At 33.4% G+C, this 24,832-nt stretch overlaps 1 protein-coding gene across 1 annotated transcript; it reads right to left on the reverse strand.

Moving 5' to 3' along the window:
• Positions 1–417: 417 nt before the first annotated feature.
• Positions 418–22,958, reverse strand: LOC123712403 (proline-rich extensin-like protein EPR1). Its single transcript, XM_045665481.1, has 2 exons — positions 22,735–22,958; positions 418–2,858 (listed from the first exon to the last, which is right to left on the reverse strand). Exons 1-2 carry the CDS (start codon positions 22,831–22,833, stop codon positions 735–737), a joined length of 2,223 nt encoding a protein of 740 aa, XP_045521437.1. The 5' UTR covers positions 22,834–22,958; the 3' UTR covers positions 418–734.
• Between the last annotated feature and the right edge of the window lie 1,874 nt (positions 22,959–24,832).

A 24,832-nucleotide genomic window follows, 5' to 3' on the forward strand; every position in this document is an offset into this window, starting at 1 on the left:
AACGTCTATTACACAGTGATAATTTACTTTTTTTTCATCTGTATATACGTACTATAGTGAGTTTCTTTGTTGCTTATATTGATTTGTATGATTTAGTTTAAAGTAATTGTTGATAAAATTGTCAAGCTTATATCATTGACGAATTTCTAAGTTAATAAATGTTAATAATTTTTATTGTTTTTATTAAATGCTGCAAAACTGTTCACGTTGTTATTTTTAATTACTATTTGAGTACTTTAGCCGTTTTTGCGTTATTTTTTTTATTGTCTTGCTATGTAATGCTGTACTTACTAAAAGCATTACTTTTATCTTAATTAACTAAAATCACATGCATCAAGGGTTAATAAAAAGATAGAAACTTAAATTTCAGTTTTTATTAAAAATATTTTTACAATCTTAAAGTAATAATTAGTTGGCAGTGTTTAGAAATTTCCCTTTGAGTATTAAGATCATTAAAATTAATTAACATAGTACAATATATAAATAAAACACTGGAAACATTCACAAATTCTAGTAGCACTAGGATTTTGAATGATCGTAGTATTAGAAATAGAGAACATATAAAATGAAAGAAAAATATTTTTTTTTCGTATTTTTTATACATAATAAATAGCGTTTACCTTTCAGCCTTAATTAGATACATACGAAATTAACTATTATAATACATAGGTCGCGATAGTAATATTTTGGTATCACAATTATTATGGCATCTTAATAATTAATTATTTGCTAGATTAGAATACAAATGGTACTCTCGGTCGATCGTAGTAATAGCCTTCATCGGGAACATATGGTGGTCTGGTGGTGAGAGGTGCCTTTGTGGTTACCGGGAAGTATGGTTGCCTTGTAGGAGGAATATATGTAGGTCCAGTGGGGATGAAGGGAGTGGATGGACGAGGATATGTGTAGCCTGGTGTTGAAGGTGGTCTTGTGGGTGGAGGTCTGGTCCGTGGTGGTGTAGGGGGAGGGGGAGGTCTCGTTGGTGGTGGAGAGGGAGGTAGAGGAGGTCTCGTAGGGTGCGATGGTGGCAAGTACGGTGGTTGGGTGGGTAATGTAAAGGGTACTTTGGGATTCGGATATTCGTAGCCCGTAGTCCTAAATGTGGGTCTTGTTGGAGAAGGCGATGGTCGGGGAGGTGGCCTAGTTGGGGGTTGGGTCGGTCTAGGCGGTGGTAAATATGTTGAAGGACTCGGAGGTAAGTAAGTAACTGGTCTGGGTGTTGTAGTTGGTGGTGTTGGTGGCGGCGGCGTTCTGGTAGTCGTGGGAGGTGGTGGTGGTCTAGTAGTTGGTGGAGGTGGTCTGGTAGTAGGAGGTAAATAAGTGGACGGCGGACTAGGTGGTGGAGGGCGTCGAGTGGGAGGTAAATAAGTTGGTGTACTAAGTGGAGGCGGAGGTCGTGTGGGCGGTGCTCTGGTAGGGAATGTGAAGGGAATTGTTGGTCGTGGATAAGTATAACCAGTAGTTTGTGTCTTGGGTGTTATTGGTGGGGGGGGCCTTGTTATTGGGGGAGGAGGTTGTCTTGTCGTTGGTGGGGGAAGAGGCCGCCTTGTCGTTGGAGGAGGTGGTGGTGGAGGTGGTCTAGTGCTTGGTGGAGTTGGTGGTGGAGGTGGTCTAGTTGGTGGCAAGTATGTCGATGGAGGACTTGGTGGTGGAGGCCGACGAGTAGGTTGTGGAGTTGCTCTTGTTGGCGGTCGGGTAGGAGGAGGTGGTGGTCTTGTCGGTGGTAAGTATGTTGATGGTGGGCTTGGTGGTGGTGGAGGCCTAGTTGGAGGTGGTCTAGTAGGGAACGTAAAAGGTTTTGTTGGTTTTGGATAATTATAACCAGTTGTTTGTGTTTTTGGAGAAGGTGAAGGAGGAGGTCTAGTTGGAGGAGGTGGTGACGGTCTGGTTGTTGGAGGTGGGGGAGGGGGAGGTGGTCTGGTTGTTGGAGGGGGTGGAGGAGGTGGGGGTCTGGTAGGGGGTAAGTAAGTTGATGGTGGACTGGGTGGTGGTGGCCTCTGTGTGGGAGGTAAATAAGTTGGTGCAGTTGGTGGTGGTGGAGGACGTGTAGGCGGTACTTTTGTAGGGAATGTAAATGGAACTGTTGGTTTAGGATAATTATAACCAGTTGTTTGAGTTTTGGGTGATGGAGGTAAAGGTGGTTTTGTGAGAGGAGGGGCTCTTGTAGTAGGTGGAGGAGGTGGTGGTGGCCTAGTGGTTGGGGGAGGGGGAGGTGGAGGAGGCCTAGTGGTTGGGGGAGGTGGAGGAGGCCTAGTAGTTGGGGGAGGTGGTGGTCTTGTAGGTGGTAGATATGTTGAAGGTGGAGAAGGAGGAGGATAAGTTACAGGTTTTGCCGTTGTTGTTGATACTGGAAATGGAATCCGTGGCGTATTGTATGTATACCCATTATTGGATGGTTCAGGAATCCTTGGTGGCTGATATGGTGGAAACCGTGGAGGTTGCGGTGGGGGTTGTGGTATCCTTGGCGGTTGATATGGAAAACGTGGTGGTTGGGGTGTTGGCGGTATTCTTGGAGGTTGCGGAGGTGGAGGTGGAGGGGTTCTTGGTGGTTGTGTTGGTGGTGGTGGTGAAGGAATCCTCGGTGGCTGTGGAGGAGGTGGGAATGGTATACGCGGCTTTTCATAAAAATATCCGTCTGTTTCTGGGTTTACTGGTGGTGGTGTAGGAGGTCTTGTCGGTGGCGGAAACGGTATTTTCGGTTTTGGATAAAAGTAGCCATCTTCATCTAAATTTGCATCGATCGGTTCCCCAAGCACTGCATAGTTTTGGCTAGGGTTAGGTATGGCACGGACAAGCCTATCGGCCTTGCAGGTGTGGTACAGTGACAGTACCACCACCGCGATGTGCAGTGACAGCCTCTGTAAAAAAATTCGCTAATTATACGCCTCGTTTATAAAAATTTAGTTGCCGAGTCCAGCTAAAGCAGAAGGGTGTGGCCAGAAGTTAAGGTTCCTTCAATTTTAAATATAGTCTGGTGAATTGATTTAGTTTGATAAGTTCAGTAAATGTAGAAAAGGTATTACATGATGATGGCGAATATCGCTGTTCAAGCAAATTATTGCTTATATATAATATTTAACTTAGATATGAGTTGTAATTGAGTAACTAACTATAATAGTACATTTGAATACATTAATTCCCGATTGAAATATCATTAGCACGCGCATATAATCAAAGCATAATTTGAAGGTAGTCAAATATACCGCCTAATATTCAACTAAAAATAAATAAAACAGTGGCGTTACATCCCTTTTAGGTCTGGGTCTCAGTATCTGTTCCATGATAATTTGTCAATCTAATAGGCAAGTACGTGCTCAGCATCCTGTGCCTGACACACGTCGTCGATTTTTTGGCACTAAGGCAAACGGTTTCCTCACGATGTATTTCCCATACCGTTCGAGTGAATGTTAATTGGACATAGAAAGGAAGTCCTACGACAAACCTACGACCTGAGGGATGAGAGTCATACGCTGAAGCCACTAGGTCAACACATTTTAACTATATATTAAAAATCTATCAACTTGAACTATAGTAAAGGATTTTTTTTTAATTTAACAATAATAATAAATTTTAACCTTACACTCAAATAGTTGTCTAACCGATGTAACTTTTTGTTTAGTGATCTAGGAAAATCGATTTGCAAAATTCAGCGAGTAATTGGAGAATATAAATTACATGTTACATTCTTTAAAAATTAAAAATTGTGTACGTATAGTCTATGGCACCGGTTTTAGAATAAACAATCTTGTTTCATATTAGTTATCTATATCTAAACTCTTTTTATTTTATATGGATATACTGCATACTTGTTAATAAACAAATATTTTTACATTAAAGATTATTTTGACTGATGTAATTTAAAAACGCCTTGTATTTTTTGCAAGCAATTGCATAAGTAAAATGATATAAATATGCACTGTTATCGAAGAAGCTCAAGGCAGACTGGATTTTATAAGTTATTTTACTCTGATATTTAAGTGAACTGCATTAGGATCAGAAGGTTTCTCGTTGTAAATCGTTTATACATATCACAAAAAGTTTTGTTTTATTTCAATGAATGTAACAAATATTTCAATTATTTACGTAGATCAAGTAAAAACATAAAAACGATATTTAAAACTGTAATATTCATGCTGTTTCCCAATATTCACCCACCCAGCGGTTTTACTCACGATAATTTGATCGTATGATGTAATCTTTACATGTATATGTATATCTGTGCGTGTAATTAAACTATTTCTTAACGGCTGGACCGCTGACATTTCGTATGCGTTCAACTATTTCGAGATGAGTTTAGATTATCAAGTCCCTGATTTTTTGTTGCTATTAAAGACGTGGTTGGAGAAAATCTTTCGGTTCCCTTAGTAATATTCATACTCACTACATACATACTCACACGGTTGGACATATAAATAGACATATATTTAAATATATAAGAAATGAATTATGTTCCTCAGAGATGTAGAATTTCGATGGTGAAAAAGTGAATTATATTTATTTGTACTATATTTAAATTGTTCGCTTTTATTAGGTCATTATAAATCTATATCATGCTTAATGTATTCTGTATATTGCCGAGAATAAAACTTAACAGAATATATATAAAGTAGCTTCCGCCCACAGCTTTGCCTGAAGTAGTTTCATCCTTTTTGGTATTATGAAACAGTGAGAGAACAAATATATAAATGTTGAAAATTAATATTTTTTGTACTTTGTAACCTTTTTAGTAAATCTCGGGTAGATTTACTTAAAAGGATATTTAACTTAACTTTTTCTTTACTTTTTTATTTCTTTCTACGTTCTTGTGTATAAGATTTTCCACTTACTACTATTTTTAAATTACTTATTAGTCTTAAGATAGATCGTATTGATAAATTTAGCAAAGAATAAACAATTTCTGACCCATCTTTTGTTTCCACACAATTCTTAAAATGTAAATCACGTACTACTTCGTTTGTCTGTTTATCAACAATGCGAGAGGGTCAGGTCATATGTATGAATATTTACGAAAATTACTAGTTCTATGTGTATTGTATACTTACCGATGACTTAATATTGGGACATTTTGAACAATATTTGAACAACACATTTTTCTAAGTTATTTCAAAATGCTTGCGTTCTTTTAAGATTTATTTAGCGTCTTTTTTCGCAAGAATTAGTTTAGAATTTTGCCTTTAATTTGAAAACCTTCTATTTCCTACAAACTTTTGCGTATGTAAAATAATACTGGGTTATATAATCCTTATTGTTATTTTTGTAATCTCGAATTCAAATATGCAGTTTCGGTTGTCGAGTTGCCATAACATATAATTTAGAATAATTTCGGCTCGTTATGTTAATTTTAACACTGCTAAATTACAAATACCACATTGTTTGCGCAAAAATACTAAATAAATATAATTGGTATGTTTGTACGAAATATATGTAATAATTGGTCGTTGGGTATAAGTTGTATGACAAGTCAATTCTATAACAAAACCTATGACACACTTTGAAAAGCTCGGATAGTTCCACACAAGAATTCATTCAAAGTCGAAGGCAACAATATCTTCTTATCAGGAAGAAAGGCACACAATATTGTCAGCCGTGAGGATTTGGAGAAATTCTATTATTTTGGGAACAAAGAGAGGTTAGACTGATGCTGATACCTTGCCTCACAATAGTTCTCAAAAATGCACTAAACACTCACTATAAAATTCTAAATAGTGGACGTAACTAGAATCAATTATAATTAACAAAAAGTATATATCAAAATAAAAATCCGTGTATCGTAACCCGAGTAAATCACAACAATGACTATACTGATAAATCTGACGATCGGCAGAGAAAAAATATTTGGGATCACCCTCGTCAAAAATTATTAAATTAAGATTATGTATTTCGTAAATTTATATATTAATTTAATCACCTACTTGCCTATAGAGACAAGCCGTTAATAAATAAATACGTAAATTTAGGTTTTGTGTTTGTTTTAATATAATGTATGAACTATACTTTATGTTGCCTTTGTTCACAATGTATACATTGCTTAGTTTCGCAACTAAGGCTATACTTAAGGTTATGGATACAATAGTTTATCAATCATTTAAATTAATTAGCAATGTTTATGGCGTTAAAGGAATGCTCGTGTAGTATGGCATTGTTGCTATGTACTCCTAGACACCATTTAGCCACGGTCTATAATATCTTTTAATACTGACCATTTATGTAGAGAAGGGTAGAGATCCCAACTTCAATGTTGAGTTATGAATTCCGATCCTTTCAAAGGTTGAGACATAAACGGTATAGCTATCGAGAGAACTGCATTAAAATTACGAATGTAACAGGATAGGGCTCAGGAACGAGACTTAGCGATAAGTGTGACTTCCGGCGCGAAGTTTGGTCACAAATAGATAGGCAGCTACGCAGATTTTATTTTTTTATAGACCGAGGTGCTAACGACAAAGAGCGTCATCTGATGGTTAAGTGAGTTCCGTCGCCCGTGAATACTTTTAATGCCAGAGGGCTCGCGAGTGTGTTGCCAGCCTTTTATGAATTGGTGTGGGAAAATGTCCGGTACGGAATATAATAATATATTAGTAGATATATACCAATCTATTAGTAATCAACTCAATATTTATTATTATAATTATCTATACATATAGTGACAGAGGCAAATTTTTTAATTACTTTTGATATAACCGCTTCACGTATTTCTTAACAGAACAACAATGTTTTGTGCTGAGTTTTACGTAAGATTGCAAAGGGCTTACCATATATGTACTGATGGGCAGATGAACATGTAAACTATGCGGATAGGTAATTATACAATATGATGATTATTGACGTGCGCTGTGAAGGGCAGCGAATCAACCTGACTGACTGACCCCACTGACAACTGGCCAAGCTGCTTTTATTTTATACATAATTTACCATTACAAAAATAATAAATAAATAAATCAGTGGCACTTAAACATGTATGATCAGATCATTGGCAAGTAAATGACCAGTCTGTGCCTGACACACACCGTCCACTGTGTAAGCCTTAAGCCGGTCACCTCACGATGTTTTCCATCATTCAAGCGAATGTAAAGTGCGCATATTGAATGAACATCCATTGGTGCACAGCCAGTGATCGAACCTACTACCTCAGGGATGAGAGTCGCACGCTGAAGCCACTAGGCCAACACTGCTCTTTGCAATTTATCATTCAAGACTATAAATCAATACTAATATTAAAAAAAACTAAATGTTTTAACGAATATACTCAAAAACCACTGGTTTTATGTCAAATATCCTCCTGAGGCTATGTTGGTACATACATATAAAAATAAAGACTGGGCAGATTGCTTATTTTACATATTTACTATTAATAAACAATAATAATATATAATAAACGTACTTAATTAAAACTTTTTCAAAGAATTGCTGCCAATGGAAGTGGTGGAATGCACTCGAAACCTTGTAATAAACAGTTCGTTAAAGAAGTTTTATATGAAGTACTACTGGTAGCCAAAGTTATTATTATAATATATTTAAAAAAATCTGTCGTCATAATGTTTAGAATGCAATTATTATATACTAATGATATCGAAGTTAGTTATTGATATTAAATAAGTGAACATTTATACACACATATAATATATATATATATATTAAAACTACATGTGTTTCTTTTACGAGATAACCAACAAAAATCCTACCTAAAAAATAACTCACTGCGTCCAAATGGGGACTACGTAACTTTTATAGTACGATAATTAAAATCACTTAAGAGGTCATCCAGCTACTTACTATTTATGTTTTATAATCAAAATTTACGAAGTGTATTTTGTCAATTAATTTTTTCATCCATCTCATTGATTGGTTTGACCTCGAGAATTGCATTCAAACATGGTTACTACTAGGCCAATGTTATTATTATCACACCAAAGGCATCAGATTCATGGGCCTAGAACCTCATCAGCCATCAATTTTTAGAACATGACTTTTGATGTTGTCCTTCATCATACCAGTTGTACGAGCTAAGGCTGTACATTTTGCACCCTCGGATGTAGGCATCGTCTTTAACGGTTACATTGCATTCATTAATTAACATTTAATTATTTCCCATATATTCTATTGTTGCACGCGAGTGGTTAATATAGAGTAAAAATAAATATTAAAATGTATGTATGTAATGGATTTTCTCTCTATGTGCGCATTTAACATTAGATCGAACAGTGAAGGAAAACATAGTGAGGAAACCGGCTTGTCTTAGACCCAAGACGTCGTGGGTCAGGCACAGGATGCTGAGCACGTAGTTTCCCATTAGATTGACTATAATTGATCATGAAACAGATCCAGAATCTGAGGCACAGACCTAAAAAAAAAATGTAGCGCCATTCATTTATTTAAAAATAAATATAAGATGAAAAATAATATCTACTCTATTATTTAGAGCACCTAGAAGACACAGGAACCGTACACCAATGATTATTAATAGAAATAATAATATTGGGTTTAGACATGCTAACTCCGCGGTTTCTTTTAGATCTATTTGATGTCTAGGCAACACCATTAAACCCAGGCCAGAACTCTTCGCTTCTCTCAGCAGAGTAAACCTCTATGATCAAATTTGCCACTTTGAGTCAAATAATAATTATTTATTACTATAAACTTATATTACATAACATACATGTATCCCAGGCACGTGTGAGATGTGTATTTCCAGGAGCCTGTGACTTCCTAGTTACATTAGCTGTGTGTACGTACTGTTAGGAAATGTTTACTTTATTCAAATCAACAAGATTCATGATAGCTATTGAAAACCTTGACATTTAAAACTTATGTTTAACTCAGTTGGTAATCGTTTAGAATACTCATAATACAAAACTACAGCTTAAGAAAATTTTTTTCTTGCCATATTTCATAAAATACGAATGCCTCTTTTATTTATATCCATGAATATCATTTCTGTTATTTTTATTATATTAATTCAATGTAGTATATTTAGCATTTTAAGAGTGCTTTTAATATTTGTTCCGATACTAGCAGAGTTGAAATATGCGACTCTCATCCCAGAGGTCGTAGGTTCGATCCCCGGCTGTGCATTAATAGAATTTCTTATTACAAGTAAGTAAAACATCGTGAGGAAACCAGCTTGACTTAGACCAAAAAAGTCGACTGTGTGGGTCAGGAACAGGATGCTGATCACTTACATTAGATTGACAAACGATAATGAAACAGATACAGAAATCTGAGGCCCAGACCTAAAAAAATATTGCAGCGCCATTGATTTATTTATTTTATTATTGCTATACAGTATCTATTCAATTATGTACCTATTATTTGAATCATTGTGTTTAAATTTACAAAAAATTAAAGAAGTTGCTTTTTGGCATTCAGTTTTCCATTTTATTCTTAAATGAAATATTTGTAATAGTATATTTCAATTATAGTGTGCCTAAGCAACTCAGTTTAATGCTTAATTGCTACTTAACTAACCATTAACTTTATATAACAACTGTCAGTACGCTGTGAGAATTGTATTATGGATATCGTCTTATATGTACAATAATACAGATTTCTTTTAATTAGAAGCCAAAGATCTCTTGACCCTCAATAAATTATTTAATTATATATGTCAATTGGTAACATTTGACATTGAGCTCTTCACTGAGCTATCCTAATTGACAGATATTCGTGCTGTCACAAGGTGACGTTTGTTTACATTCATAATGTATCCAATGACGTGCCATTTTCATTATTTAGACAACCTACTTCATTAGTTTGGTGTGATTTATAAACAATTTCCTAAGATTGTTTGTTGTTTAAATATTACTGAATTATTTCGAAATCCACACTATGGGAATAAATATGATGTAGTCAAACCAGTCTAATAATTCTTTTGTTTATTTATTTCTGATGAAATATATATTTATAGATTTTTAATTACATATAATCACAAATACACGTTTTATTGCTTTTTTTATATATTAGGGCACAAATGAATTCACAAAGCCAGAAGGCTAGCAAGTGCGTTAAGAATTTGTTTCTTGAAGAATTCGTTTTTTTAATGATGAAAATCATAATTCCATTTCAGCTTTTGTCTGTAATGTTAAATAACCTGCAAGTAACACGTGTCTTTATTAATAAATACATATAATGTAACTTTAGTTTAACATTTAAGAAATTCTTTTTTGTCTTGATATAAATTAAGTTTTAAACTCGCAATTTTTGTACAGAACTAGACAGACTGTTGGCCCACCTAGTGTTAGGTGAGATACAACATTTCCAAGGGCATCCTGGAGGAGCCTGTTAAGCTGCAGCTTAAAACCCATGTTATAAAAACATTATTAATAATTCCTGTTGTACTACAGCTCTATGTGGACCTTGGCCTCATATTTTTGTGTCTCTTTCATTGGTAAATTTTACTGTATAAAGCTTTTAGGTACTGTTTAAGGTCAAGCAAGTGGTTTATGCGCTACAAAGAAAATCTATCTTGGCCAGTCATCAACTATATGACCTTAAGGAAGCGTGCACATACTTACTGTGTAAATTATACATGTAGATGACATGTATTTTATGGCCTCTATACATCTGACGCTTCCACCTACACGGTATTCTTAATTCGTAAAGTAGGTTAAAAATATGTACCATAAACAGAAATTGTGGGTTAAATATGTTTATTTTTGTATCTTTCGTATATATATAAATTAAATAATTGAATTACGTAATAATTGTTCAATCTGGGTTCAATTGACAGATCCTATAATCAGATATTGGAAACAAATTAGTAGTGTTTCTTTATGTTTTAGTAGCACAGGTATAACCCAGTCCTCTGTTTTAATTTTCCGCGACAGAATAATTGTTAAAACATCTAATACATGCCAAATAGTATTTTGTAACAGTTTTATTTACTAAGAAAATAGTCAGAAGAAGACTGATTGCCTGAATACCTACAAAAATATTTCTACATAAGGAGGTTTAAATCTGTTCACGCAGACCCGCACCACGGATGTCGGACTTGTAATCTTCTACGAGTCAGAGAGGTAGCTAGATAGCATTCGCTTCTAAGATGCTTCTTCATAATTTTGCGTCCCTACGCTTGCGGGATGAGAAAACCAACCCCTGTCTCAAGTCTCATATCAAATTCCTCTATATAGACATCAAAAATATATGGAAAACTAAATTTTGCACGTACAGCTAGTATTAAAGAGACAAATTATGATTATAACATATGTTTCGTACAATTCAAGATATAATTGTTGATTACTAAGGAGATGCGATGTTCATCGTTCAATTACACATTCCGCTCATGTCTTGTTACTTCATATGAATAATACGATTTAAATTAATTACAAATACTTTAGATAACACTCCTAGATGAATCATTCTATAACATAATTAACATTAGGCACGGTATCTACGTGGACCTATCCCCTTATTGGTAGAGACTAATTCAGTCTACTTACATTATTTTAATTTATTTATGAGTATAGTAGGCAGATCTTTCGTTAAATATAGACTTTAGAAATACAGTAACTTATTTTACTAACAATGTGTTGAATGATTAATTAAGAGGTTAATTATTATTACTATTCAAGAGTCTGTTTGTACGGAAGGCTAAATTTTGCGATGTTATTATCAAGTGTAATTTTAAAGATCTTAAGACCAACGCCGTTCTTAGAGTATGCTTCACCTAACTATTTAATTATTTGGATTACTTGGATTTGGCTGCTAACCAAACCATTTACAATAATCCACAAGGTATCAATCGCTTTATAGATGAAAAAACATAGCACAGAAACATCAAGGGTCAACACATTACACTTTTTTTGCGTTAGTTTAGAAGCTTTTATGTATACGACATGACCTATCCGAGATTGAGCTATTGTGAATATAATTGTACATTTAAAATAATAGGTACATCATATTAACTTTTAACTTAATAGCTAAAAACAAAAGCAAATTAAGTTTTAATTGGCTTCAGCACTGACCTCACTCAGCGGAAGCAATTTAAGACATCTGTTGCTTGGTTCTAAAACTACTATTTTATTGATCTAAATGTTTCTGACTTTTACATATTAGTACTGACCGACTCGCAAACAAGGGTTGTTATTAGTTATTTTGAGTTAGTTTAGGATTTAAAATTTTTAAGTAAGAAATACAAAGCTTGAAACTTTTGACTATAAATGTAATAATGGCCTTAATTAATCTGTCATTGAACCCATTATTATACCATGTTAACAAAACAAGAACGTAATAACTTTTTGACAAATCACTACGGATAAACCCAAAGAAAATATCTCTTATTTCATGGTCGTGTTATGTCATATCCGACTAGTCATAACATCCTGGTATTTGAAGAAAAAAGTTAATCAAATGGCAGGGGTCAAATCGGTGATAGACTTAAAGAAGCTTTTCATTTCCTTACTCCTCACTTACGAAATCATGGAGTAATCAAGATTAATTAAGATAGTTAAAATTAATATGATACAAAATATAATATAAGAATTGGTTAAAAAACAATTATGAATCGAGTTACGTAATGTAACATTAGTTTAGTTTCATACGTAAATTTTATTTAGCAATTAAAAGCACAACCAAATGTTGCTGACATTTGGTTGTGCTTTTAAGGCACACTTGAAGCCAAAATGAGCCCTTAATTTTTTCCCACACACATAAATTGTAATATAACATTCTCATTTCCGAACATATCCTAATAGGTCGCCTACACTTATATACTTTATAGGTAACATACGTGTTTTTATTTTATTTAAGAATAAGTCAAGTTAGTTTATTGTTAGTCTAGCGTCGCAACCACTAACCCTAATTTTGTGTTAGTTATATGCTCATATTTTAAACGATTAAACCCAGTTGACACTGAACTTCGAACAAAGATTTTCATTTAAAACATATTTGGACATCCCTACAACAACCGACTTGAGACTTAAGTATCGTTAATATTAATTTAATAAAAATACATTTTCCACTATTTTATTTACAGCGTATAAAATGTATGCGTAATATTCTGTTCTTACTATAAAAAATTCAGAATAAGAAAACTAACAATCTACAGACTGATTTATAACTTTGTAATTTAGCCATGCTTCTCAACGGAATTAGCCTCAAAACACACCTTCAAACGTTAATAATATAAAGTTAGATATAAAATAGGATATAAAACAAAGCCAGCCCAGTTATTTTACAAATTAGCAAAGTTCAAGGATGTACCAAACGATATCTTGATTCTCACAACACCTTCAGAGTGGATTATTTCTTATTCCCGTTGAGCTAAGGTTATTTTTTGTAATCACAAATGCAAAGATCCGTTTAAAAGAATTTAGAATTTTGATTTTACAATTTATTTTTCGTAGAAATAAAAGAAATTGTTAAACGGTTCTAGAACCTATTCCGAGGTATTAAGAGTGATGTTGTATCAAATGAATCCATGATAACTTGGCATTGGGTGGTTGACATTGAAATATTTGAATTAATTTATTATTTTAATATGTTCAATATAGCGTGTTTTGGTTTAAACAAACAACAAATATCGAAATTGTGGCATTGTAGTTTTGATACATTTCACACTAAAAGAAAATATGTTTCATTAATAAATAAAATTAACAATAAAATGCAAAACTTTCCGTCCGATAAGAATTTATAAAAGGCAAATCGATGGCGCCGTTCGATTAATTGTTCAATAGCTTGGTAATCTATCATTCTGGAGATACTATTGATCAATCGCCATCCAAAATAGAACTTGAGAACTTCTTAGTACTACAATTCTCCTGTGTCTAATATTTTTTTTGGTCCACATAATATCTGTAGAATGTTATAAAACCGTTGTTGTCATAAGTTAAAACATGTTTATTTTTTATAAAACAGAGGCAAACGGGCAGGAGGTTTATGTGATGCTAAGTGATCTGCCCATGGACACTCTCAATGCCAGAGGGCTTGTTAGTGCGTGAACGACTTTTTAATAATCATTACGTTTTTTTCTTAAAGGACCCTAAGTCGAATTGGTTCCGAAATACTTCAGTTTGTAGCCGGTTCCATATAGTGATATAAAAACAATTTAATCCTATGTAAATATTATTATTAACATTAATTATTAATATTAACATATATAAAATCCTGATATACTAATAAAACAATCATAAAATATATACTCTAGATCGTAAAATAATTTTTAGATCCGCATAGATGCAATTAAAATATAATTCCTAAAATTGCTAAGACTACAATGAAGCTTATACGTTGTTTGATTGCCGCATCTTTATTATCTAGGTATCAATAAAACGGGTTATGTTACTTTGAATTTAATTAAAATGTAAAGAATTTGCATATTAATTGTATAAATATGGATCTGCCGGAATACTACAATTTATTATTTTAGTCCTTCAATAAACTCCGATTAATTTAAATCTATAAATAGTTAGTAGGTTTCAATTGTACGTAAGTACATTAAATAAAGAATTTAAATTAACGAACATAGTTTCTGCAAAATTACCAGTTTAAATTTCACGTTTATTAACTGAGAAAGAGGTCATAAACTTCTACTTTGAGAATAGAACATATGCAAAATGTTTATACTCGAAACAAACGTTGGCAATATCCGCTTACTAGGCTATCTAAAGTTAGTAATTCTTTTTTGGGAAAAGGGATACTTTTCTTTAATAAAATCCCAGAGGCTCTTTTAGCTCTGCCTTTTAATAAATTTAAGAAATGTATTAAAGAAAAGCTGTGTAAAAAGGCTTACTATAAAGTTTACGATAATCTAGTTGATAAAAGGGCCTGGGACTAGTGCTAGACAGGCTCCTTCTAATAAATTTACGTTATTTGTTTTACAATAAGTGTTGTTTGCCATTTCGTACCGAGAGTGTACCGTCTGTTTTCTGCCGATGAGTAGAGATGTCTGTGATACAATTTTAATGACGTGGAATAAGTGATACTTGTATAATATGTTTATTCCATAATAAACATATTTTTTATAAGGTCATGTATTCAAATTAAGGTGTATAATAATAATAATAATAATGTACATGATAAATAACGTTAATACATGTGTTATGTTAGACTCTACATACGCTAGACTCTTAGAGAAGAGATTTCTGAATATTTTTACTGATTTTTAGAAAAGATATTTTTTTTTTACGAAATATCGATTGCCGACTTTACTTTGACCTCAAAATGAAAAGGTACACAGTGGACATTTAATGACATGAAGCTTATCTCGCATATCGTAAACCTCTTGGCAACCTCAATCATTGTATTCGTAAGAATATATTGCGTCACACTTGTCGAAACTTATTGATAAATGATGCATAACTTGAATGTGTAAATCATTAATTATTTAAAAATTACCGCATATTATAATCAAATTAACCAAGGACCAAATGAAGCAACTACCTTGGCCAAGGTTCATCTGGAACTACTTGCATAATCTTTATTGCTCTTATCACAGAATGCTGCTGTTTCGTTTTATTAAACATAAAACGAAATTAATAATAAAATTTTATCTTAAATTAATAAAGGTCTTAACTTACTTGGTAGGATGACACGTAAATTATGTAGAGTGTTGTGTAAAAGATTTTGTTAGGAATGTATTACACATTGTTTCCTCCTTGTATTAGACATAAACGGGCGCGCGGTTTTTAGATAGAGTTACAAATCTTAGAAATAAATAATTTATTTTCATGTTACAAAATTATCCTTGATAAACCTAAAATAGTATAATATTTATATTATAAATAAATTAATTATTGTAATAAATTTATCTTAAACAGTGAAAAGTTTAGTTTATAAATATGATTACATCACCAAACAATTAAACTATTTTATATTCTACCACATTGTATTGATTAACAAACGCTCATGTAATGTCAAATCAGAAGAGTTTTCCAATACAATAACGAGACGCAGTTTAGAAAGTTGGTTCTACGTAAAGGGCTGACGTCATGAGTTCATAATAAACTTCATTTCAAGGAATATTTTGAGTCATACTGGATTTTATTTCTCATATTTAGTTAGTTTACTAAATTAGTGCGATAATGCCATGTTTGTTGCTAATAAATAACTAAATTAAGTTTTTTTTAACATTTGTAAACAAATTCAAACTAACAAATTCACCAAAGTATGTATTGTCTTCTCTCTCCAATGGGTGTCATGTCTGAGCTTCGTGGTCAGCAAGGAAACATTTGGAGCGGACAATCTATTTCCATCGGTTTCTGTCCAGCGCCTCTCTTATGACAGTGCATAGTTTTGAGTACGATGAGTGTTTCACTTGATCAGTTCATCTGGTTGATGAACTGCCTCGTGATCTTTTGCCTTCTGTGTTACCAAGGTTCAGTTTTGTCCGAATTCTTATCGCCTTGAATGGAATCTAATTGAGATACAATTCGTCGGCATATGGTGTCCGTAAGCGGAGTTGGGTCAGGATTGCTGTATCGGTGCGCTGTCCACGGCATTCACCACCAGCCCCACGTATCAAAGGCATCAATCTTCTGCTTTTCTCGAGCCAAGATAGTCCAAGTTTTTATTCCATATATAATAACGTGTTTAATGTTTCTTTATAAAGCGTATAATATTTTATGCCTGAAATATGGCCTATTACAAGTCTATTACCTAACATTTCCAGTCAAAAGTGACAATTCCTCTTGACAATAGTTCCGTTAGTCGAACAAAACGTATGCAATAACATTATCTTATGCCTACATCATGCATTGTTGACGAGTTGAGATGCGTGAAAACGCTACCGGCTGTGGTACAACTTTAAACATTTAATACAGTTTTAAAAAAAATAATGTTACCATATTACTTATCGTACAAAAGAGAAAGATTTTTACTTTTGGTAATTAATACACTTAAAAAACTCATTAATATATTATCTATCTATATATAGTCAGGCCTGAATCAGACTTGTATACATTGTAATATATTTTACTAGCCTACCAGGCTCCGTACGGCAGGATAGTTCAATATTTTGTTAAATTAAAACAGCACCCTAAAAGATCATACATATACCACTCCTGAACGGTGGCCACCTCTTCCGCTCGCTCCTGGTCAAGCTGACCAACCGCCCAGACAGAATAGTCCAATGACTGGTCCGGGATCTCATAGGGCGTAATGTAGCGTTAACGATAAACCTAATCTAACTGTGATCTGAGAACATCTCAGATCTAGACAACCTCCACACAGAATTTGAAATGGCAAGCATAACACCCTGAGTGAAGGCCTCCTCCAACCCTTACGAGATCTCTCTGTCTTTGCCTATAGTCGGCCAGTTTTTCCTGCTGTTTATTATATCAAGTCATCCGCCGCCCACCTTTAACTTCCTTTGGTGTCAGGTGTTCCAACCATACAATTCTTTACCCTTAAAATAAGAGTATACATAGACAATTTTACAATCGCTCAAAGTCTGTCACTTAATACAGGTCAGTTGCAATCGTAAGTCACACCGTGCTGGTAAAATTTTCTTTAGCAAACCTTTTGTTCGTAGCTCATTTTATATTTTTCTTTCAACAGCCCCTTTGTTAATTCAAAAGATAACATTTATGTCCGCACGTCTAAATGATATGTTTATGAACGGTTCTACCTGAATAATTATAGTACTTTGTTATTTGTATTGAGGCGTTAATAATCATAGTTATCTAGAAACATGTAATGTCACTCAGTAAGCATAAGAAAAATTGTAAACTTTTAAAATTTTAAACGAAAAGTATACTTTTTCATTATATTATTGTCATAAATATTCTAGAACAGATACTTGAGTGTGTGACCCTCATCCTGAGGTCGTAGGTTCAAATCCCGGTGCATTCTGTCTAAATGCGCATTTCACTCTTGCTTGTACGGTCATCGATAATAGCGCCAGCGGTTTTGAGCGTAGCGCCATTAGTTTTTATTTAAAATAAGTTTTATTTTTAAATTAAATTATTTATAACATTTGTACTCGTAGCAATTTCTTTTGTTTGAGTTTTAATTTAAATAAATTCTTGGCACTACTCCACAGCCTGGACAAAGACTAACCTAATTACAAACGATATAACAACGCTTGGCTTTTATGCACACATATCTATTTTAGTGTTACTTACTAACTTATGTGAAGTCAAGGTTTTTTTAATGATAAGGTGTATAGCTCCCAATAAGTTGATTTTTTTAAAGCAAGTAGGTTACATGCCTTACTATTACGACTATTTTGGATAAAAGAATACGTTATCACAGTGAGATCCCAGGGCCCATAGCTGTCTTTTTGAAAATATTATTACTATTATTCAAATGGCACTCAAGTCTATAAAGCATGGTCAACTAGATGTTATTGCATCAAACATTTGACCTATGTCATCACTTAACATAACGGATCCATACAATTCCAAGCAGTATTTTTATTTTTGATATAACATTTATAATTATATCTTGGTTTTATGATTTTTTATCCATGATACATCTAACCTTGTAAAACTTCACAGAGGATTCGTTAATATTCGCATAATAATTTAAACAGACTGCGATAGTTTTTTGAAGTCAAATCAGCCTGATATTTTTCTATATCAACCCTGAATATTTTTTCCCGGGAATCCATTTTATTTATTCATACTTTGTTACATTGAAAGAAAAACTAATAAAATAATTTTTTAGGCATGCCACGAGCCTATCGCTAACAAACAATATCTTCCAGGCAATCCCAATAAATAATAAAATTACAAGTAACACTCAAAAATTTTACAATCACCAAACATAATCTAAAATGATATAAACTAAAAACAAAAAGGTAATCTTACGGTTCATGAATTACAATGCAATACAAAATAATAAGAAATATATGAATTACAAAAGTCACCATGGAGCAGGATGGGATATGGTTAAAAAATATTTATGTAGAAGAATTTTAAAAGAGGTTAGGAAGGTAGCCCATCGAGTGGAGTCGGAGAGCGTATTCCACAACTTAATGGTGGAGATCTGAAACTATTTGCTTAAAAATAATGAGCTGTGAGATGGCATTTCCATTCCAGGAGTGTAACATATAGTTATATGGACCTCAGAATTTGAATTTACTTTTAATATAAGATAAAGTTTTGGGATTGAAAATAATTGACTATAGGAGTTGAAGGAGAGGTTTATTTGAACTTGTATAGTATACAACGTACTTAATTTACAATAAAAAAAATCAATGGCGCCACAACCTCTTTAGGTCTGGGCCTCAGATTTCTGTATCTGTTTCATGATCATTTGTTAATCTAATAGGCAAGTAGTTGATCAGCCTCATGTGCCTGACGCACGCTGTCAACTTTTTGGGTCTAAGGCAAGCCGGTTTCCTCACGATGTTTTCCTTTCCTTCCGTTAAATGCGCACATAGAAAGAAAGTCCATTGGTGTACAGCCGGAGATCGAACCTACGACCTCAGGGATGAGCGTGCACGAGCACGCTAAAGCCACTAGGCCAACACTTTCGGATTAATAATAAAATATGTTTAAATAATATGTTGATGCAAATATTATCAATTTTAGTCTTAAACTAGCAAAAAAAACTTACAACAATAATTTATATTATAACAAAATAAAAAATAGTTTCACCTTTACATTGGTATTTGGAATTCCATTTAATCTATCAACACTATTATGTTCACCTACGCATTTTGCGCACGATTGTTCATTATGTCATTGCTTCAACACAAGATTATCTATATAATAGTTTTTTGAAATTATTTTTTGTCAATCAAGTATTCTTTACAATCTGTAAAACAGACGTAATGGTAACAAGTCGATTTTAGAAATATTACGAAGATATATAACAATTTTTATTCGTATCGATAAGGAACTGTTATGGAGGTTTTGTTGTTTTAGATTCTTGTCTGAACGTCCGAACGAAAGCACTAATTTGAACTATTTCAGTGGCCTGTCTCTAGGTTTAAGATTTAAGATTTATAATATTTTGGAAGTAAATATAGCCTAGTAATAAGTAAGCATTCTAAAAATGAAAGCACCACATCTTTTCTATAACTAAAGATTTTTAAATATGCTACATGATTGCATTGTCCGATAAATGTATGAAGAGTAATTTTCCAATTCGAATCATTTGCAGCATCAAACAAACGCTATAGTTTTAATATTCTTAGTAAAGGCAATAGTTCATCTATTGAGGAACAAGTGGGTCGAACAGGATTCACTAGATGTTACCGCGAAGGTCGTTTTGTACAGTTCACGAAACTTTGATGACATTTGCGTGTAACAAAACAAAGATATTATAAATTAGATTATATGTGAATATTTTTATCCATTTTGTTTTGTTTTAAGGCGGTTTGTTCTTCTAAAACGTTTTATACTTTTCGTAATGTTTTTGTGTTTGGTCCATATCTACAACATATAATGTTTATCATTAATTCAGTGTTGGCTTAGTAGAATCAGCGTGTGTCTCTCATCCCTTAAGTCGAAAGTTCAATCCTTGACTGTGCACCAATGGACTTTCTTTATATGTAATCTACCATTCGGTTGAACGCTGATGGAAAATATCGTAATCCCAAAAGTCGACGGCGTCTGTCAGGATCAGGAGGCTGATCACCCACTCGTCTTTAAGATTAACAAATGATCATGAAACAGATACAGAACAAAAAGGCCAAGACCTAAAAAGGTTATGGCGCCATTGATTTATTTTTATTTTACATCCAAATTCAAGTATTAACCGTCGTTTTGACGACAAAACTTTAATCATTTCACTAGGCCACTTTATATTTAGTGATTAAAAGTATAATAGTTGATCAAATACTGTTCATGACTAGTCAGAAGCTTCGAGCGCCATTTTTATAAATAAGTTTATATGTTTTTCGTAAGTTATTTTGAACTTTTCATAGACCAATAGGTTAGCAGTTATCTGTATTTAACAAATGTACAAGTGTTTGCTGCACGCGTAGAAAGCACAAAATGAGGGATTTGAACACACGACCACATGCCTTAGAATCGCAAGAAAAATTCTTTCGTATTTATGATTTTTACATTATAATAAATATCAATATAGTGTTGCTTAACTTTTGAATTGAATAACAAAAAGTGCAAGTAAAAGTGTTTGTCTGCGATTTCATCGACTGACCTTTCTTAATATTGCATCAGTTCTCATCGCCATATATAATATTAATGTCCCTCTTCAATTTTACGATATTATATTTCATTACTAGAAATTACATACGTTTTGTCCACTGCATTAATCTTGTAACAAGCATTTGTGTTTGGATGTAAATATTATTTTTAATGTCGGCAATTAAATCATTGTACGTTTAATTTATAGTATATTGGTAATCTAAGAAATGGTTAATGACTTGGAACTAATAAAATATACGAAAATAATCAAAGACATTTTGCCTGTAATAATTGTATTATATACAATTTTCAGTAAGCCTATAAAAATACCTTAAAATACGCTCAGAATATTGCCTCATTTGGACATGACGAAACTTATTGTTGTAATAACGATACATTATTAGTTTTTAATACATAATTTACGTTCTTCTGCTGTATACTGCCACTATTTCTTAACATTGTGAATGTTAACTAGCAATTCGATGACCTGAGTTGAGAACCTAATATTTTCTTCATAAATCATGCAATGTAAATTATAAAATTGCTGAGAGACGCACGCGCTTCGTGATTTTAATGTTATGACACGATACACTATAATTGCGCCATGAATAACGGAATATAAAAGATCTTATATAATTGTGATCCATTTTTATGTTGGTGTGCATTAGCGTGCGGCTCTCACCCCTGTTGTCGTTGATTCGAATCCAGGCTGTGCACTTTTGGACATGGATATTTCTGTCAGTGTATTAATTACTCGCTCGTACGGTGAAAGAAAACATCGTGACAAAACCAGCGTGTTTTAAATTTCAAAAATAAGACGGCATTTACCCAGTACAAAAGGCTGATACTAGGCTATTATAAATGCAGATACCGAATCACGATACAGATACCGAATTGGGAGGCCCAGTTGAAAAAGGCTGACATTGTTTTTTCTATTTCTGTCTTAACATCTTCCAAAAACATTCTTTTTTATTTAATGTTTTGTTATCTTTTAATGGTGCTTAAGGTAGATTTTTATCGTCTTATTCTGATAACCCCTTTGAGGAAAGTTTGCAGTGACCTTCACTGCAAAACAATTTGCTTTGCCGAGACTGGCACCGAGGACCATTTATATTTGTTCAGGTAATGCTATAGAATGCAGAAGAAGGACTTTCATATGCTAAAGTTTAGTTTAACTTAATTTTTTTAAAGCTTTAATTTACTGAATATATTTTTTCTAAAGATGTTAATGTAGAAAGCTTTTGAAGTCTTCGTTTTACGTTATTATAAGCTAAGCTTAATTCACGCTATACAACCTTTATAATTGACGAATTTAAATTATATCTGTTCTAAATAATAATTTTGTTGGGTTATCGTATATAAAGCTCTCGGCGTAAGGGTGGCTTTTGTAAATGCTTCTAACTTCGCATTTTTTTTAATATTGTAATTTCAAATTAGTTAATATTAATAGAAAATGATCAAATAAAGTCTTATAAATTATAGTTGTGTAAACATATTAGTTTATTGATCGACATACGAAATATATATATATAAATTTTATTATGGAGGATGGTAATTTTGATTTATAAAATGAAAAATAAGCGCTGGACTAATCCTTATACGTAACCCTTTTTGATATATATTGTTAAATTAGCCTGGTTATAAATACTATCAACCGTCTATAGATTTCAGAAGGACATATAAAGATAACACAAAAGCTCACCATGTTCAGACAAGTCCACTCACTGCATGTCACGGCACACGCGAGTACTAAAGACCGCGACGCAAAACGTTTTGCCGCGAAACATCTCCCCTCTATCATATATAGCCTTATCGTTCATTCAGAGAGAATCCTTTAGACTGAGAGATGCTGTTGAAACATAATTTGACTCATTTCATATTATTCAAGGTATGGGCGTCTTTATATATGATACAATTTATTTCCCGCCTCCATTATACATCTACGCCATTCCGCACCATTTAGATACTATAAAAACATATTAAGTGTCAGTCAATTATAATTTGACAGCAATGTTGACTGGCATGTTTTCTGATAACTTTAAAAAGGTTTTACTTGATTACGAGATTCAATAACTATGTCTCCCAAATCCAATACATTTACTAGAGACACGCTATCTCTTCAAAATGGGTCCATGGGCTGCGATGCGCTTGTGGCGGCGTCCATGCGTCGGGTTGTCTCTCACCCTAAAATATGTCATGCGTCATACTCGTGAACGGGTGCTACTTGTGGTGACGGGTCGTACATGAATTCGTGTATGCGGTGATATTAGTTATTTCGACTACGTATTTGCGTGTTGTTCACACGATAATGTAAGTGCGTGCTCCTATTTCAACATGCCTCCTGCTGATAGAGAATCTTGATCGAGACAAATATTTATTTTAAAATTGTTAATTACTTAAGATGTCAAGTGTAACATGGTGTAATGTTTGCAGCTCCTTAAAAACGTTGTGTAAAACAAAAAAACTTGGCGATTAAAAAGAGTGGCGGATAATTTAGTGCCAGTTCTTCTCCTCCGTTCGACGCCCTTGATTTGAGAACTGGTAGTAAATGTAAAATTAGAAGCATTTTATATACATTTCTGTTTTTGGCGTTCATAAGTGTGCATTGTGTTACCTATATGAATAAATGATTTTGAATTTTGAATAATCGTGTAACGTGTATGTATAAGTAATAATTGGGTTTTTTTTTGAAGCATGTATGTAATTCACGCATCAAATTTAAATTATCAATAAAAACTTTTGTAACGATTAATTTATCCCTAAATATATAAAGGTCACGGCAATATTTCCTTATAACCGTGACCTTTTTAATTTATTTCTGTACTATGATTTAGATTTTATTAATCAACTCTTAAGCTAGGCTGTTTATTTAACTCCGTGTAACACAGCTCTAATGACCGTGATTTACCGTAACCGTGATTGTGAGTAAAAATAGCTTCTGTTTCGACATAATATGTAAATAAATAAAAAGTGTGACTTCACAAACTTTTTAGGTCTGGGCCTCAGATTTCTGTATCTGTTTCATGACGATTTGTCAATGTAATAGGCAAGTAGGTGATCAGCCTCCTTTGCCTGACACACGCACGTCGGGTTTTCGGGTCTAAGGCAAGCCGGTTTCCTCACGATGTATTCCTTTACCGTTCGAGCGAATGTGATTTGCACATAGAAAGGAAGTCCTACGACAAACCTACGACCTGAGGGATGAGAGTCATACGCTGGAGCCACTAGGTCTACACTGTTTGATATTCCATTTTTATTTTGGATAAATCTCGTTAAATAAAATAGTTCAAATGATTAAAACAGGTCAGTTATGTGCAGAAGACCTTATATCCATTCCCGGAAAAACAATAATTGTATCGAATGATGAAACAGATTCGAAAATTTGAGGCGCATTTCTAGAAAGATCTTTGACTTTCTAATCGAATATCAATATAGTAATAATATATAAAAACAGCATTATCCCTAGTAACTGAAACCTATGCTGTCATTAAGAGTCAGAGGTCTATAAGAGGTCAAAGTTGAGAACTTTGAAATTGATTTGAGAACCGAAGACAAATTTCTTAAATGTGATGATAGATTATAAATGTAGATAAAATGTCCAAGCCAAGGAAGTTTGAAATATAATTGTGCGTATAGGCTTGTGCGGCTGAGAGTTCCGATTTAAGACTTTGTTTATATGTAAAACAAAGTGTTAGTCCATTTATAATGTGCCGACTTCGAAACAAACATACCCAAGGCAACAACTACATATAAGCTACCCAAAAAAAAAAAAGAAAAAACCCTCACCCAACGCTTTTCTT

The sequence above is a fragment of the Pieris brassicae genome, chromosome 7 (genome assembly GCF_905147105.1).
Source record: "Pieris brassicae chromosome 7, ilPieBrab1.1, whole genome shotgun sequence".
In the NCBI taxonomy this organism is placed as follows: domain Eukaryota; kingdom Metazoa; phylum Arthropoda; class Insecta; order Lepidoptera; family Pieridae; genus Pieris; species Pieris brassicae.

Bases quoted from the DNA above. Each gene is read 5' to 3' on its own strand.
- LOC123712403 (XM_045665481.1), bottom strand. From the start codon at position 22,833: ATGATAGAGGGGAGATGTTTCGCGGCAAAACGTTTTGCGTCGCGGTCT. The intron at 2,859-22,734 runs GTGAGCTTTTGT...ATTTTTTTACAG, and splicing joins AGTGGACTTGTCTGAACATG to AGGCTGTCACTGCACATCGC.